The sequence below is a fragment of the Rana temporaria genome, chromosome 12, assembly GCF_905171775.1.
Source record: "Rana temporaria chromosome 12, aRanTem1.1, whole genome shotgun sequence".
NCBI classification, from domain to species: domain Eukaryota; kingdom Metazoa; phylum Chordata; class Amphibia; order Anura; family Ranidae; genus Rana; species Rana temporaria.
Genome location: NC_053500.1, coordinates 38,641,357 through 38,657,705, shown reverse-complemented (window position 1 = coordinate 38,657,705; position 16,349 = coordinate 38,641,357). Strand labels below are relative to the sequence as shown.

At 41.0% G+C, this 16,349-nt stretch overlaps 2 protein-coding genes across 7 annotated transcripts in view; both read left to right on the top strand.

Annotated features, from left to right (window-relative positions):
* Positions 1-16,349, top strand: part of LOC120918895 (NXPE family member 4-like) — a 114,535-nt gene that overhangs the window by 54,084 nt on the left and 44,102 nt on the right. The gene's annotated exons all lie outside the window — the stretch shown is intronic.
* The window catches only part of LOC120918894 (NXPE family member 1-like), a 35,849-nt gene that overhangs the window by 17,010 nt on the left and 2,490 nt on the right, over positions 1-16,349 (top strand). For all 3 annotated transcript variants that reach the window (XM_040330755.1, XM_040330754.1, XM_040330753.1), the window contains 2 exons: positions 3,953-4,011; positions 13,529-13,747. In XM_040330755.1, coding sequence (XP_040186689.1) covers positions 3,953-4,011; positions 13,529-13,747 — 278 coding nt within the window. The remainder of the gene's footprint in view (positions 1-3,952; positions 4,012-13,528; positions 13,748-16,349) is intronic.

Below are 16,349 nucleotides of genomic sequence, written 5' to 3'. Positions count from 1 at the left end.
AGATCAGTGTGTACTATTCGTTCTCAAGACTTGAATAGAAAAATATTTGTTTTTAAGCTGTTGTTCAGTAATTAAGGCATAGGTGGCACGTATCTTAAAGTGGAGGTTCCCCCTAAAAAAAAATTCTAACAATACATTGAGAAGACTGATTACACTGCGGGTATGCTGTTTTTTTCTTTTCTTTTCGTACATACCTTGATATCGCCGTTTCATCCCTCGGCTTCCGGGTATGAGTCTTGTGGCGGTGGGCGTTCCTAGTTGATTGACGTTCCTCCGACGACGCATACTTGACGTCACGACTTTCCGAAAGAAGCTGAACGTCGCTGCGCAGGCGCCGTATAGAGCCGACTCTATACGGCGCCTGCGCAATGACGTTCGGCTTCTGTCAAAAAGTCGTGACGCGCAGTATGCGCCGGTCGGAGGAACGTCAATCGACTAGGTCCAGCAAGAATCATACCCGGAAGCCGAGGGATGAAACGGTGATAACGAGGTATGTACGAAAAAAAACAGCATACCCGCAGTGTAATCAGTCTTCTCAATGTATTGTTAGAATTTTTTTTTAGGGGGAACCACCCCTTTAAAGTTTTACTAAACCCAGGACCCTGCATTCAGTATATCTGGTCTGCCAACGGTACACATGGAAATGCAATTAAAGGGGAGTTCCACCCCCAATTTCACTTTTTAAATATACATTTCCCTGTAATACACAAGCTTAATGTAGTCTAGTAAAGTTAGTCTGTAAACTAAGGTCCAGTTTGTTGTTAGAGCATTTAGTTAGTTTATAATCTAGAAATACACCGTGGCCATCTTAAGTGTGGGCATCATGAAGCCAGACTGTATGACTTCCTGGATTTCAGCCTTGCAGATCTCGCACATGCTCAGTGCTGCACAAGCGATGTAATAGGTTTCAGTCAGGTTTACATAGCAACGGGAGTGTCAGAGGAAGTTGCCGCCCCTTCTCTATGCAAATAGGCTATTTGCAAGGACTACTGGGTTACATGATGCCTATCCCAGAAACCCTTGCGAATAGCCTTGTGACTTAATAGCCTAGGCTAATAAGGAGGAGGAAGTAATGAAGGACTGCAAAATAAAGGTATTTAAAAGCAACAAAATAAATAAAAATTGTCCATTCTGAACACTATGAAATTAGGGCATGCAGCATAGACAAACATAAAAAAATGGGTGGAACTCCACTTTAAGTAAATATAAACTGCTAAATACCTATTCTTATCAGCAGTATATAGCAGTCTTGTGACTTCTATCAGTGTCTAGTTAAAGCTTGTAGGAGGAGTTTTCATTCTCCCCTGATTGTCCTATGAGGCTGTAGGACCCCTAACCCTCTGTCTGGACAGTGCTGATTGGCCCTGTGCTGATCACATGCAAACCTCCCAAGAAAAAAAAAAGCTCTCTAGCAAAACACACCAAACTGAGCATGAGCAGCTTGTCTCCTAGACTCTGTTCTATTAGGAGATGGTTTGGGGACTGTGGAAGAAGGGGAGGACCGGAGCAGACAGGATCAAACAACCTTTTTACACAATGCAAAGGATTAACCCCTTAGGTTCCATAGTGAGTATAACAAGCATGCTTTACTGCATATACAGACTGACTGTACTGTTGTGGGTTTAGTAAATAGTTTGCATGGAGAGGAGTGCTAAACACATTATTTAAAAAAAAATACAAAAGCTGCTTTTTAAAAGTGATATTTAGTCAAAGCCAACATGTTCTTGAGGTTCAAATGTTGCATTTTTATCAAGGCTTGGCAAATAAATGCTGAAACTTATATTAACTGCTTTTGGACCGTCCATCGCACACATATTGCGGCAGGGCAGGCTGGCTGTGCGAAACAAGGTATTTCTACGTTGTTCGCTTCTTCCTAGTCTGGGATGTGACTGCACCGCCGGCGACCTGCTACCGCTCTGATTGGACACAGCGGGAGCCAATCAGCGGGAACCCGGCGATTGTTTGTAGAGAGGCAGAACAACAGTCTGCCTATGTAAACTAGGCAGATCACCGTTCTGTCATTGGGGAAGAGGAAGATCTTGTATTTCTGCTAAGCAGGAAAATGGATCTCTCTCTTCCTCTAGTCAAATAGTACACCTATACCAGTCCTTGAAAGGACTTTTGTGTACCTGTTAGGTAATGATTTGTGTCCTTACAGTCAGTCCCTGCTCCGCACACAGCAACCTGTCCCTACACTGACAAAAAGTATATAAGTGTATTACACCCCTATATACTGCACACCAAATAGTACACCTATACAAGTCCCTGAAAGGACTTTCGTGGACCTGTTCGCTAATGATTTGTGTGACTAGTACTACAGCCTGTTCCTGCTCCACACAGCACAGCAACCTCTCCCTACACTGACAAACAGCAGAATGTAAAATGGCCACCAGATCAGGTCTATTTATAAGGTATTGGGTATGTCCATGTGCTGAAATGTCTCATTTGGCTGTCCTGTACCACCTGATGGATGTGTCATGGATCAAAGTTATTCTCAATGTAAAATGGCCGACCGTCGCGAATATCGCCAGATGTTCGGCAGACCGCGAACGAGCAAAGTTTGCTGCGAAACGACCGCCGGGGAAACCGCCAGGCCATCTGTATTTATGATATTTGCTTGCATGACTACCTGGTAACACAGGAGTCCATGCCTTAAAGGGGTTGTAAAGGAATTGTTTTTCCCCTAAATAGCTTCCTTTACCTTAGTCTAGTCCTCCTTCACTTACCTCATCCTTTCCATTTTGCTTTTAAATGTCCTTTTTTTCTTCTGAGAAATCCTCACTTCCTGTTCTTCTGTCTGTAACTCCACACCGTAATGCGAGGCTTTCTCCCTGGTGTGTGGAGAAAGCCTCTTGAGGGGGCGAGCAGGAGTGTCAGGACGCTCTCTACTTTGCAGATAGAGAAAGGAGCTGTGTGTTAGGCCTCGTACACACGACCGAACATGTCTGCTGAAACTGGTCCGCGGATCAGTTTCCGCGGACATGTCCGACCGTGTGTACGGCCTAGGTTTCCAGCGGACAAAAGTTTCTTAGCATGCTAAGAAACTTGTCCGCTGGAACCATGTCCGTCGGACATGTCCGCTGGTTATGACGTATAACCAGCGGCCCGAAATCCCGTGCATGCGTCGAATTGATTTGACGCATGCGTGGAAGCATTGAACTTCCGTGTCAGAGAACGTCGGTGTCTTCTACGTCACCGCGTTCTCTGTCCACGGGGATTTTGATCTGATGGTGTGTACACACATCAGACCAAAAGCTCCCAGCAGACATGTCCGATGAAAACGGTCCACGGACCGTTTTCATCGGAAATGTCTGCTCATGTGTAAGAGGCCTTAGTGGGCGTCCTGACACTCCTGCTCGCCCCCTCAAGAGGCTTTCTCCACACCAGGGAGAAAGCCTCGCATTACGGTGTGTAGTTACAGACAGAAGAACAGGAAGTGAGGATTTTTAAGAAGAAATAAGGACATTTGAAAGCAAAATGAAAGGATGAGGTAAGTGAAGGAGGACTGCACTAAGGTAAAGGAAGCTATTTAGGGAAAACATTTTTTTCCTTTACAACCCCTTTGAGGTGAGAGTGGCCAATCCTGTAGTGGTGGAGGGATCACTTATTGCTTGAGCTCACGTCACCGGTGAATCTTATGTGGAGTTTGGAATCTGTTTGTCACACAATTCTTTGGACTTTATTTCACGTATTTTAAATTCTGTTCCATCAATTTTGCCAAGCCTGGCAGACTGTGCCACTAGCACAGGCTGAAAAAGAAAATGAATGCAGCCACCACCTTTAAGGACTGGTAAGCTGCAATATAATACATTTTCATTTTTGGGTTTAGATAAAAAAAATCGGGGGAAATTGGGCGGGATTGTATTGTATATACAGTACATACAATAAAAGGATATTAGCACCACTGAAATAGTTAATGTATTTCTTCTTTTATCATTATTCATAATTAAAGGATCCATGGCGTAGAAATTCCCAAACAAGCTGAAAGAATTGATGTTTTAAAGTGCCCAAGTAAGTTTACATTTTTACATTATTTTTATTGCTGGACAATTAAAAGGAGATTGTACAGTTAGATGTAATTGAGAAGATAAAGAAAGTTGGCGCTGGTCCTACGGAGACAAATGCTCCATAAAAGAGGCTCCTAGTGTAAGGTGCAGTGTGCAAAATGTACACAAAGTGCTAAACGATCCAAAGTGCCAAGTGCCTATGTAAACTACTAGAATGATTCCAGAGTGTATATCATAAATGCAGCTATGAAAATAAATAAAACAATTACATAAAATATATATCACAGTGCTGTGCAAATTAAAGTGCCTATGTAAACACTGCTAGGTAAAGAAAATGTGCAAAACGTGAAATTCCTGTACCATTGGGGTACCTATGTTAACCCTTTAAGAGATGTGCTGAAAAAAAAAATGTTGTTTTTTCAGTGCAATATAATGTCCTTATTGGAAGTAAACAAATCCAATTGCCAAGTGCTGAGTGATTCTAAAAGTGCTTTGTGCTCTTGTTGTATGCCGTGATCACTGCAATCCGTGCTCTTGTACACCCCGCACTCACCAACTTTTTCACCCCTTCTTAGGGTCTGGTGCCTTCACAGTATAGGCCACTGTGTAGCCCTCTGGCCGTTACTCATCCCCCTGCCCTGATGATGTTAGTCCAGTAGTAGCCCATACATAGGAGAGAAAGGAGCCCCAGATAGTGTAGTATTGTTTTATACTTTATTTAAATAAACGAAAAATGGGTACTCGCATGTAGACAAAAACAGTATGGCATATAATGTTGACAAAAGTCTGCTGCCTGGATACGATATGACGTTCGTAGCGTGTTCTACCGGTTTCGTTGTGTAACTTCATCTGGAACACGCTGAGCGTCACTTTCATATTCATGTATATTCAATAAGAATATACATGAATCAATAAAATGAAATGTGGTGATATATTTAAAAACATATAAAATATAAAATAAATATAAACAAGGAATATTACTACTATCCAAATACCCCCTACCGTGTGTGATAAAATTGGAAGTGTCTTAGGTGGAAGATAATTATAAAAACCTAATTAAATGGGAATTAGGTAAAATATAGAATAAAGTGTTAAAACTTTAAAAATTGGTTAGGAAACAGTTAATATCTAGATCTATGTTCATGCCTCAGGCTGGGTTCACACATGTCCCACAAACGCTCCTACATTGGGAGCTCATGTAGCATGACGTGTGAAAATCAATGTTTCCCTATGAGAGCTGTCCTAACTGGTCTGACACAAAGAGCCAGATCCACAAAAGGGATAATACGGCGTATCTACTGATACGCCATCGTATCCCTGTTTCTATCTTTGGAACTGATCCACAGAATCAGTTTCCAATAGATAGGCAGAAGATCCGACATGTGTAAGGGACTTACACTGTCGGATCTTAGGATGCAGTACCGCATCCGCCGCTGGGGGCATTTCGAGTCGAAATGCCGCTTCCGGTATGCAAATTAGCACTTACGGAGATCCACAAAGCTTTTCAGCTTTTTCTCCGTAAGTATTAGTTTGCAATCGTAAAATTAGGGCTGCTTTTACAAGGCCTAAACTGTTTAGGCCTTGTAAAAGTAGACCCTTCTATCCCGCGTCGCCGTCTTTTTTTTTTTCAAATTTTTTTTTTTCCCGCCGCAACTCGTATTTTTTTTTTAAGCCCGTCGCGATTCTCAAAACCCGGCGCAACGTAAAACCGCGCAAAGCACGTCGGGAAAATGACGTCGCGAGCATGCGCAGTATGGCTGGCGCGGGAGCGCGCCTAATTTAAATGGGACTCGCCCCATTTGAATAGGAACGCCTTGCGCCGGCCGGATTTAAGTTACACAGCCGAAAATTTCTAGGTAAGTGCTTTGTGGATCGGGCACTTAGGTAGAAATTTTCCGGCAGTGTAACTTAAATGGGAATATTTAAGTTACGGCGGCTGGCTGTGGATCTGGCCCAAAGTCGGTCCGACTTTGAAAATGCTCCCTGTACTACTTTGGTCCTACATTGATCCTACTTCCGCCCATTAAATATCATTGAAGTTGGACCAAAGTAGGAGCCTTGTCCTAACCATCCGACTTTTGACATCTGACATGTGATTACAGCAGCAGTAAAAATAATTTATCTCACTCTGGGATTGTTTTGATTGGTCAAAGAACAAGTCAGACTATCACAAAGTCGGATCAAAGTAGTATCCTGTTCATGAAAGTAGGATGGAGGTAGGACCAATGTAGGACTGATGTAGGACCGATGTAGCAGCGCAAAGTAGGATGAAAGTCGTATAGTATAGTGTGAACCCAGCCTGAGGGCTGGAGAGTGTCTAGCTGAAAAATCCATCGGGTCTCATTCTGAGATACTTTATTATTTTTATTTTCCCCTCTCCAATGTCCCTTAATCTTATCAATTCCATAGAAGATCATGCATGTGGGGTCCACAGCCAGCTTTACACTTAAGCAAGCAGACATTTGGGGGTAAAGTGTATGGGCCAGATTCAGGTAGAAGTGCGGCGGCGTAACGTATCGTAGATACGTTACACCGCCGCAATTTTTCATCGCAAGTGCCTGATTCACAAAGCACTTGCGATGAAAACTAAGCCTGCGTAATTCAAAGGGGCGTGTGCCATTTAAATTAGGCGCGTTCCCGCGCCGGACCTACTGCGCATGCTCCCTTTTGAATTACCCGCTGTGCTTTGCGCGTAGTGACGTAATTTTTTCGAATGCCGACGCGCGTAGCATAATTCCGTATTCCCGGGTTTGGCTTACGCAAACAACGTTAATTTTTAAATTTCGACGCAGGAACGACGGCCATACTTTATACAGCACATACGTGTGCTGTGTAAAGTTAAAGCACCCAAAACGACGACTAACTTTGCGACGGGATACTAGACTAGCGGCGACGTAGCGAACGCGAAAATCCGTTGTGGATCGCCGTAACTCCTAATTTGCATACCCGATGCTGGTTTACGACGCAAACTCCCCCCAGCGGCGGCCGCGGTACTGCATCCTAAGATCCGACAGTATAAAACAATTACACCTGTCGGATCTTAGGGCTATCTATGCGTAACTGGTTCTATGAATCAGTCGCATAGATACTCTGAGAGATACGACGGAGTATCTGAGATATTCCGTCGTATCTCCTTTGTGAATCTGGGCCTATGTTAGTAAATGTTAGACATTTGCGTTTCGTTCCGATTTGAAATTCAGTGTTGGGAACAAATTTAAACAAATCTCAAATAGGTTATAACGAAAATATTTTTTTTCATCATCAAATAGATTTTGAAATCGAAACAAATTCTAAATCGAACATATTGCTAACTACAGATATTGTTGATTTCCTTAAATTGTGTGCAAGTGCACTTAAAATATTTGATGCTGTTTTTAAGCCAATGGATTTTTAAATATTGATTTCATTTGGATTTTTTTCTGTTTGCTCACTCACTTTTTTAAAATTAATAAAAATAAACAAGTAAAATATGTATTTTTGAAAGCATTTTTATTTTACAATTTTTCTTTAAACTTATTTAAAACTTGTGCACAGTACTTTACTAGAGACAGCAAAATTGTTAAAGTCAGATATTTTTTTTATAACTTGGAACACTTCACAACTTCTGAATAAACCTTAATAATACAAAGAAATTAACATGTCAAAAATCAAACTATCAATATTTCTGGTAAATTAATAATTTTAGCATCATTTGTGTCCAGATCAACATACCCTACATAACCTAGGACCCTTTAATTTATTTTGTTGGAATTTTACTGTAAGTACAAATAAAGAACAGTACAGCCATAGAACTTTTATAGTAAATGTAGGTAGAACTTGCAAGCATACAGAGTTTGAGTATAAAAAAACAACTGTGGCATACTTACATAGTAAGTACAGCAAATAGATCAGACTAGACCATCAAACCCAACCAGGGTAATTTTAAGAGTACCAATCCAATAGGGTAGAACCTATTTTCTGGAATCTATTGTACAGTACATATCCAATCCATTACCATTACTAGTATTTAACTCATTGGATCTTCTTAAATGGCATTGTACAGTGCATTCGGAAAGTAAGTTACAGCCTTATTCCAAAATGGATTAAATTCATTATTTGCCTCAAAATTCTACAAACAATACCCTATAACGACAATGTGAAAGACATTTGTTTGAAATCTTTGCAAATTTATTTAAAACATTTTTTTACATAGGTATTCACAGCCTTTGCTCAATACGTTGTTTAACCACTTGAGAGCCGCGCTATAGATGAAAGACGTCCACAGCGCAGCTTTCAACTGCCGGGTGGACGTCCCGCCATTTACAGCCCCCGCGCGCGTCGCCGAAGGCGCGCAGCAGGGAAAAACTGTGCCCGGCGTGTCACGTGATGCAGATGCGCGTGCCTGGCGGCCGCGATGTCCGCCAGGTACCTGCGATCGGCAGTGACAGAGCAAGGACGTGGAGCTCTGTGTGTAAACACAGAGCTCCACGTCCTGTCAGGGAGAGAGGAGACCAATGCTGTGTCCCTAAATCTCTCCCCTATTTTTTAGGCGCTATAACTTTTGCACAAATCAATCAATATACGCTTATTGCGTTTTTTTTTTACCAATAATTAGGTGGATTCAAGTAGCCCGCCGCATCTTTGCGGCGGCTTAGCGTATCGTATTTAAACTACGCTGCCGTAAGTTAGCTAGGCAAGTACTGTATTCACAAAGTACTTGCCTGCTAAGTTACGACGGCGTAGCGTAAATGCGGCGGGCGTAAGCACGCCTAATTCAAATTAGGCTGAGGGGCGTGTTTTATGTTAATGGGGGGTGACCTGACGTTATTGGCGTTTTTTTTTACGAACGGTGCATGCGCCGTCCGTGTACATATCCCAGTGTGCATTGCGGCAATGTACGCCGCAAGGACGTATTGGTTTTGACGTGGACGTAAATTACGTCCAACCCTATTCACGGACGACTTACGCAAACAACGTAAAATTTTAAAATTTTGGCGCGGGAACGACGGCCATACTTAACATTACTAGTCCAGCTATTTGATAGAATAACTTTACGCCTGAAAATGCCTTACGTAAACGGCGTATCTTTACTGCGACGGGCGGACGTACGTTCGTGAATCGGCGTGTCTAGTGATTTACATATTCTACGCCAAACGCAATGGAAGCGCCACCTAGCGGCCAGCCTAAATATTGCACCCTAAGATAGGACGGCGCAAGCCGTCGTATCTTAGATAGGTTTAAGTGTATCTCAGTTTGAGAATACACTTAAACTTAAGTCGGCACAGATTCCGAGTTAGTTAACTCTTATTGAATCTAGCTATATATGTAGAAGAATACGTATCGACCTAAACTGATAAAAAAAATGTTTTTTAAAAAAAATGGGATATTATTATAACAAAAAGTAAAAAAAGATTGTGTTTTTTTTTTTCAAAATGTTCTGTCTTTTTTTTTTTTGTTTATAGCGCAAAAAATAAAAACCGCAGAGGTGATCAAATACCACCAAAAGAAAGCTCTATTTGTGGGAAAAAAATGATAAAAATATAATTTGGGTACAGTGTTGTATGACCGCGCATACCAGGCAAGTAGAGGGTTTAGGTGCTCAGTAAGGAAGTGGTTAAGCACCTTTGGCACAAATTACAGCCTCAAGTCTTTTTCAGTATGATGCTACAAGCTTGGCACACCTATTTTTGTCAGTTTCTCCCATTCTTATTTGCAGGACCTCTTAAGCTCTATCAGGTTGGATGGTGAACATCAGTGCACAGCTATTTTCAGATCTCTCCAGAGATCCGGGTTCAAGTTTTGGATCTGGCTGGGCCACTTTCACAGAGTTATCCTCGAGTCACTCGTTTTTTATCTTGGCTATGTGCTTAGGGTCGTTGTCCTGTTGGGCAATGAACCTTTGCCCCAGTCTGAGGTCCAGAGCGCTCTGGGGGAAGGTTTTCATCAAGGATGTCTCTGTACATTGCTGCATTCATCTTTCTCTCGATCCTGAGAAGCCTACCAGTTCTTGCCGCTAAAAAAAAATCTTTACAGCACGATGCTTAACTGTAGGGATGATATTGGCCAGGTGATGAGCGGTGCCTGGTTTCCTCCAGACATGAGGCTTGCCATTCAGACCAAAGAGTTCAATCTTTGTTTCCTTAGACCAGAGCATTTTGTTACTCATGGTTTAGGAATACTTCAGATATCTTTTGGCAAACTTCAGGCGGGCTGTCATGTGCCTTTTACTGAGGAGTGGCTTCTGTCTGGCCACTCTACCATACAGGCCAGATTAGTGGAGTACAGCAGAGATGGTTTTTCTTCTGGAAGATTCTCCTCTCTCCATGGGAAAATGCTGGAGCTCTCTCAGAGTGACTTCTCCCCGATAGCTCAGTTTGGCCGGGTGGCCCGCTCTAGGAAGAGTCCTGGTGGTTCCAAACTTCTTCCATTTACGGATGATGGAGGCCACTGTGCTCATTGGAACCTTCAGTGCTGCTGTAACTTTTCTGTACCCTTCTGTGTCTCGATAAAATCTTGTCTCAGAGGTATACAGACAATTCCTTGGACTTCATGGCTTGGTTTGTGCTCTGACATGCACTGTTAACTGTGGGACCTTATATAGACAGGTGTGTTCCTTTTCAAATCATGTCCAATCAACTGAATTTAGCACAGGTGGACTCCAATCAAATTGTAGAAACATCTCAAGGATGATCAGTGGAAACAGGATGCACCTGAGCTCAATTTTGAGTGTCATGGCAATGGCTGTGAATACATATGTACATGTGTTTTTTTTTTTTTTCTTTTATAAATTTGCAAAAAAAATTCAAACAAACTTCTTTCATGATGCCATTATGGGGTATTGTTTGTAGAATTTAAAGGAAAATAATTAATTTCATCCATTTTGGAATAAGGCTGTAACATAACAAAATGTGGAAAAAGTGAAGTGCTGTGAATACTTATCAGATGTACTGTATATGTATAAAATACAAATTTTAATGCTCCTTGTTTTCCCCAACCTTTTTCTGGCAGCAGTGGATGGTGTACACAAGTGAGGGCATAAAATGCTTGTATTGACAATACTCATGTGAGTTTCATATTAGTAATAGTAATTACATTTTAAAGTTGCAATCATTTGCATATTAACCACTTTCATACAGGGCACTTATACACCTTCCCGCCCAGACCAATTTTTAGCTTTCAGCGCTGTTGCACTTTGAATGACAATTGTGCGGTCATACAACGCTGTACCCAAACTAGATTTATATAATTTTGTTCCCACAAATAGAGCTTTCTTTTGGGGGTATTTGATCACCTCTGGGTTTTTTTTTTTCTGCTAAAAAAAATTACTAAAAATTTAGAAGAAAATAAGTTTTTTTTTGTTTCGGTTATAAAACATTGTAAATAAGTACGTTTTCTCCTTCATGGATGGGCACTGATGGTACTGCACTGACGGGCACTGATAAGGCGGCACTGATGGGCACCGATGAGGTGGCACTGATGTGGTGGCATTGATGGGCACTAATATGCGGCACTGATAGGCGGCACGAATGGGCACAGATAGGCGGCACGGATGGGCACGGATAGGGGACATGGATGGGCACGGATAGGCGACACGGATGGGCATGGATAGGCGGCATGGATGGGCACGGATAGGCGGCATGGATGGGCACGGATAGGAGGCATGAATGGGCACTGATAGGCAGTACGGATGGGCATAGATGGGCACTGATAGGTGGCACTAATGTATGTGTTGTACTATTGGATGCCAATCAGTGCCAAACAATGCCTGCCAATCAGTGATGCCCATTGTGGGCACTGATTGGCATCCATTGTGGGCACTGATTGGCATCCATTATTTGTAAATTTTCATCCCTGGTGGTCTAGGGTGGTATACCTGTGGTGGGCATCCCTGGTGGTCTAGTGGCATCCCTGGTGGTCCAGTGTGGGCATCTTTGGGGGGGCTGTGCTGATAATTGTTCAGCACAAACCCCCCCCTGTCAGAGGAGCAGCCGATCGGCTCTCCTCTACTCGCGTCTGACAGACGCGAGTGAGGAAAAGCCGATTACCGGCTTTTCCTGTTTACATCGTGATCAGCCATGATTGGACATGGCTGATTACATGGTAAAGAGTCTCCGTCAGAGACTCTTTACCTAGATCGGTGTTGCGGGGTGTCAGACTAACACCCTGCAACAACGATCGCAGCAATGCGCGCCCCCGGCTCAGGATATTGAAACCACTTTGCCGACGTCTTTTTGCATAAGGCGGGCGGTAAGTGGTTAACTATACACCCAGGTAACAAACCCTTTGGTCACGGTGCCGTAGCTCCCTCCCTCTTATATCCCTTCTCGTCTTACCTGTCCTTTCTTCTTTACTTTTTCCATTTACTGTTCCACCCCCCTCGAATCTTTTTTATTTTTACCCCTTTTTTTATTTATTTATCTACCAGGTTTCAACCCTGGCATTGCAGGGTTTTGATGTCCTTTTTCTTTTTTCCATTTATCCTTGTGAATCATTGCCGATTTGGGAAAATGTGGGAGTCTTTTCCACGCTGTGAGAGGAGCCTGACTCCCCCGGGGAGTTTGATGGGGAGCTGGTTCGCCCAAGTGGGAAGCATGTGCATTAAGATTTTAGCTTAAGGGGAGACCTCGGGTTGTGGGCATAGCGGTTCGGTTTACGGGTCCGATGTTCACAACTCTTGTTAGGAATTGTGATTGATCCATGAATGCTATATGAGGAGGATTCCTTGAGCCCTATAAGATGTATAATGTTTAACTCCCTTACCGTGTTGTATACTACGCAATGTAAAGCAGAGAACTTTCTACCTTGTTTTGTAAAACTTTAATAAAAACGATTGAAACATAAAGTTGCAATCATAATTTCCAGAATAAGAATTTAGTGGTATTTCATGAATAGCTCAAGGTGTTTGGGGTCCAACAAATGTTGATAGTCTTGTAGTTTAAATATTTTAATATAGCATAATCATGATAACTTTCCTATGATTTCATGTCACATATAAAGTTGGGCCCATAATGGAGGCTTTTATGTTGTGAAAATGTATTTTTATCTGATAAAATCTCAGTTTATGAACAAGTACCTAGCTTATTTTCAGATATTCAAATCAAATTGATATCAATTAGAATCTAATTAGAATACGGCTGAAAAAGTCAAATCGAATTGAAAATGAAAAAATTAAACCAAGAAAATTACGAAAACAAATCATTCTAACATAACGAATGTAACTAAAGGACATTTTTAACTTTACATATCCATCCAAAACAAAACATTTTTTTTTGTTCTGCACATGTCTAGTAAATATAGTCAGCGTGTGTTCACTGATGTAAAGGGGGGAGCTAATGTAAAGGTGCTCCTTTATTTAATCGGCCTGGGAACATTTGGCGACGCCTACTCTATCAAAAACTACAAAAAGGCTGCAGTTCTACTTTCATATTTAATCATAGATTCCAATTAGAATTCATAATCATGCTTACGTATAATATAAAAAAGACGAAAAAACCTTTTGAACTTAATTGTTAATGCAATTCTTTAATGCAATTCTTTTTCAGAAACTCCTGTGACTGCGACTTCAAAATGCCAAATTGGGACATCTCTTCCCTTCCCCAGTGGTTATTTTATGAAGAACCAATGGTTCCCCTCGCATTGCAATCTTTCTTCCTATGAGCCCTTGTTAAACGTAACTAAATGTTTGGCTGGAAAAATGATATATTTGATGGGCGATTCAACACTCCGCCAATGGATAGAATTCTTCCCAAATATCCTAAAGGGTAAGTATTCACATTGGGTTTTGGAATTTGAAAGCATAACCCTAGGGAACATGTGACTTAAAGCCAAGTTCCACCCTAAAGAGGAACTTCCGCTTATCTTTTTACTCCCCTCCGGTGCCTCATTTGGCACCTTTCGGTGGGGAGCGGGTACCTGTCTGCACTTTTGGGAGACTGGGTCATATCAAATTACATCAGGAGCTTGGCCCCCTTCCTCCTTCCTCCTCTCTCCCCTTCTGCCGGGCTAGTTTTTATTGGATTTTTTCTCATTTTACAATGAAAGATAGACACTTAAAACATTACCATCACATTACCCCACCCAATATCTGTGCAAAAAAAAAAAATTCCCCTCTCTATATGTGTTCTTCACACCCTATTTCAATTCCCTCCTTTGCATTATTCGAAGATGGTACCTATTTTATATATATATCCATTTCACTCCAGTATTATATTTATTACCTAATATCCCATATCATTAATATACTCATCTGATTGCTCAACCAGACACTAACCACCAATACCAGATCTTTTCAAATTTCTTAGGACATCTCCTATGTTTATAGGTCAGTTCATCTCGTCCTAAATTAAGATTACCAGTAATTGCTTTAATCCATTGATTTGTCATTGGTGGAGAGTTTTTTTTTTTACTTCAGACTCAACCTCATAGTGTGTGCGTTATATGCTCATGTTCTGCGAACCAGCCCATTGCATCTCTATATTGGTTTTGCATCATTAGTGTCGCTTCTTCTTGTGTGAATTTTTTTTTTTTTATTATTTTTTTTTTTTAAATATATATTATAGATATTTGTTAAATATCGCTCCTCTTACTTAAGAGGCACAAAAAAAATTACAATTACATTTATCCCCCTCTTATCCTTCCCCCCCATCTCACCTTAAACAATCTCTTATATCTCTAATTCTCTCATTTTCTTCTAGTATATCTTTTAAGTATCTACCCTTAATTTTTCTGCGTAACTCCATTGGTGGAGAGTTTGATATCCATTTTTGCAAAACAAGTTTACGTGCCATGTACATAGTTCTCAGCCACATCACTTGCACTTCAACTGGGAACGTATCTAACATGACTCCTAACAATGCTATTTTTGGGTCAGGCCGTACTTGTGTGGAGCACAAGGAGTTCAAAGTATCAAATATGGATTTGCAGTAGCAGTAGCCGTGCAATTTTGGGGCATTGCCACAACATATGTATAGGTGTACCTGTGCCTTTTATGCATCTTGGGCAGTTAGTTAGATGTAGTTGCTTTTACCCCAGGAATACAGTTTTAAAGGAGTATAGTGAGCTCTATGGATAATAAATAATTGAGTCAAACACTGTGCGGAGGATAAGCATACCTTAAATACATTTCTCAAGGCTTGCCCCCATTCCTCATCACTACGTGTCTCTAGGTCTCTTCGCCACCGTCCAACACTACCTTCTTGTGAGTTGATTCTTGTTAACGTTTTAATAAAAGAATATATCTTCCCCATTAATCCCTGTTTAGCACATCTAGTAGCAACTGTCAAAGCTAAAATTGATGAAGTATTATTTTTTAATAAAAAGGTCTTTGCTTGGGTCTGCAAGGTATGCCATAACTGTAGGTATTGAAATAATAATTGATTAGACAAATTTTATTTTTCTGCCAATTTATCAAATGATTGCAAAACATCATTGTCATAAAGTTGGCTAAGAAAAAGAATACCTGCCTTTTTCCACAATGCAAAACTTTTAAGTTTTGCCACTTCAGGCAGTTGTAGGTTTTTTCATATGGGCATATATTGTGTATAACCCTCATAATGAGTTTCTTGTTGAACAGTGGTCCAAGTCCTATGTACTAAATAAAATGTAGGACTGTTTGTTTAAAAAATGGTAAACTATTAACTGCACTAGTGGATCTTTCGGCAATTGGGAAAATATCATGTGTTGTATAGGATCCTCATAATCTATAGTATTGCATCCATTTAATTGCTTAAGTTGAGATGCCAGATAATAAAGCCTGGCATTAGGGACAGTCAAAAATCCTTCATCCTTAGACAGCTGCAAAGTTTCCAAACTGATCCGAGGATGTTTATATCTCCATATAAGATCTATCAATTTGTTTAAAGAATTTCCGTGGTAACCATATTGGGCAGTTATGTAACAAATATAATAATTGTGGCATCCAAATCATCTTTATCAAATTGGCCTCTACCTATTATTTTCAAAGGCAATTTACTCCAGATTTTCCCCACTTGCCAAAGCTGCTTAAGTAGTGGGGAGGAAGAGGACTCCAGTGGCAACTTGTGAAGCTCTGATGAACTCCATGCCCAAGTGGGTTAAGGCAATGCTGGAAAATAATGGTGGCCACACAAAATATTAACACTTTGGGCCCAATTTTGACATTTTTACTTAGGGGTGTACTCACTTTTGTTGCCAGCGGTTTAGACATTAGTAGCTGTGTGATTAGTTATTTTGAGGGGACAGAAAATGTACATGGTGTACAAGCTGTAAACTCACTACTTTACATTGTAGCAAAGTGCAATTTCTTCAGTGTTGTCACATGAAAAGATAGAATAAAATATTTTCAAAAATGTGAGGGATGTACTCGCTTTTGTGAGATACTGTTTG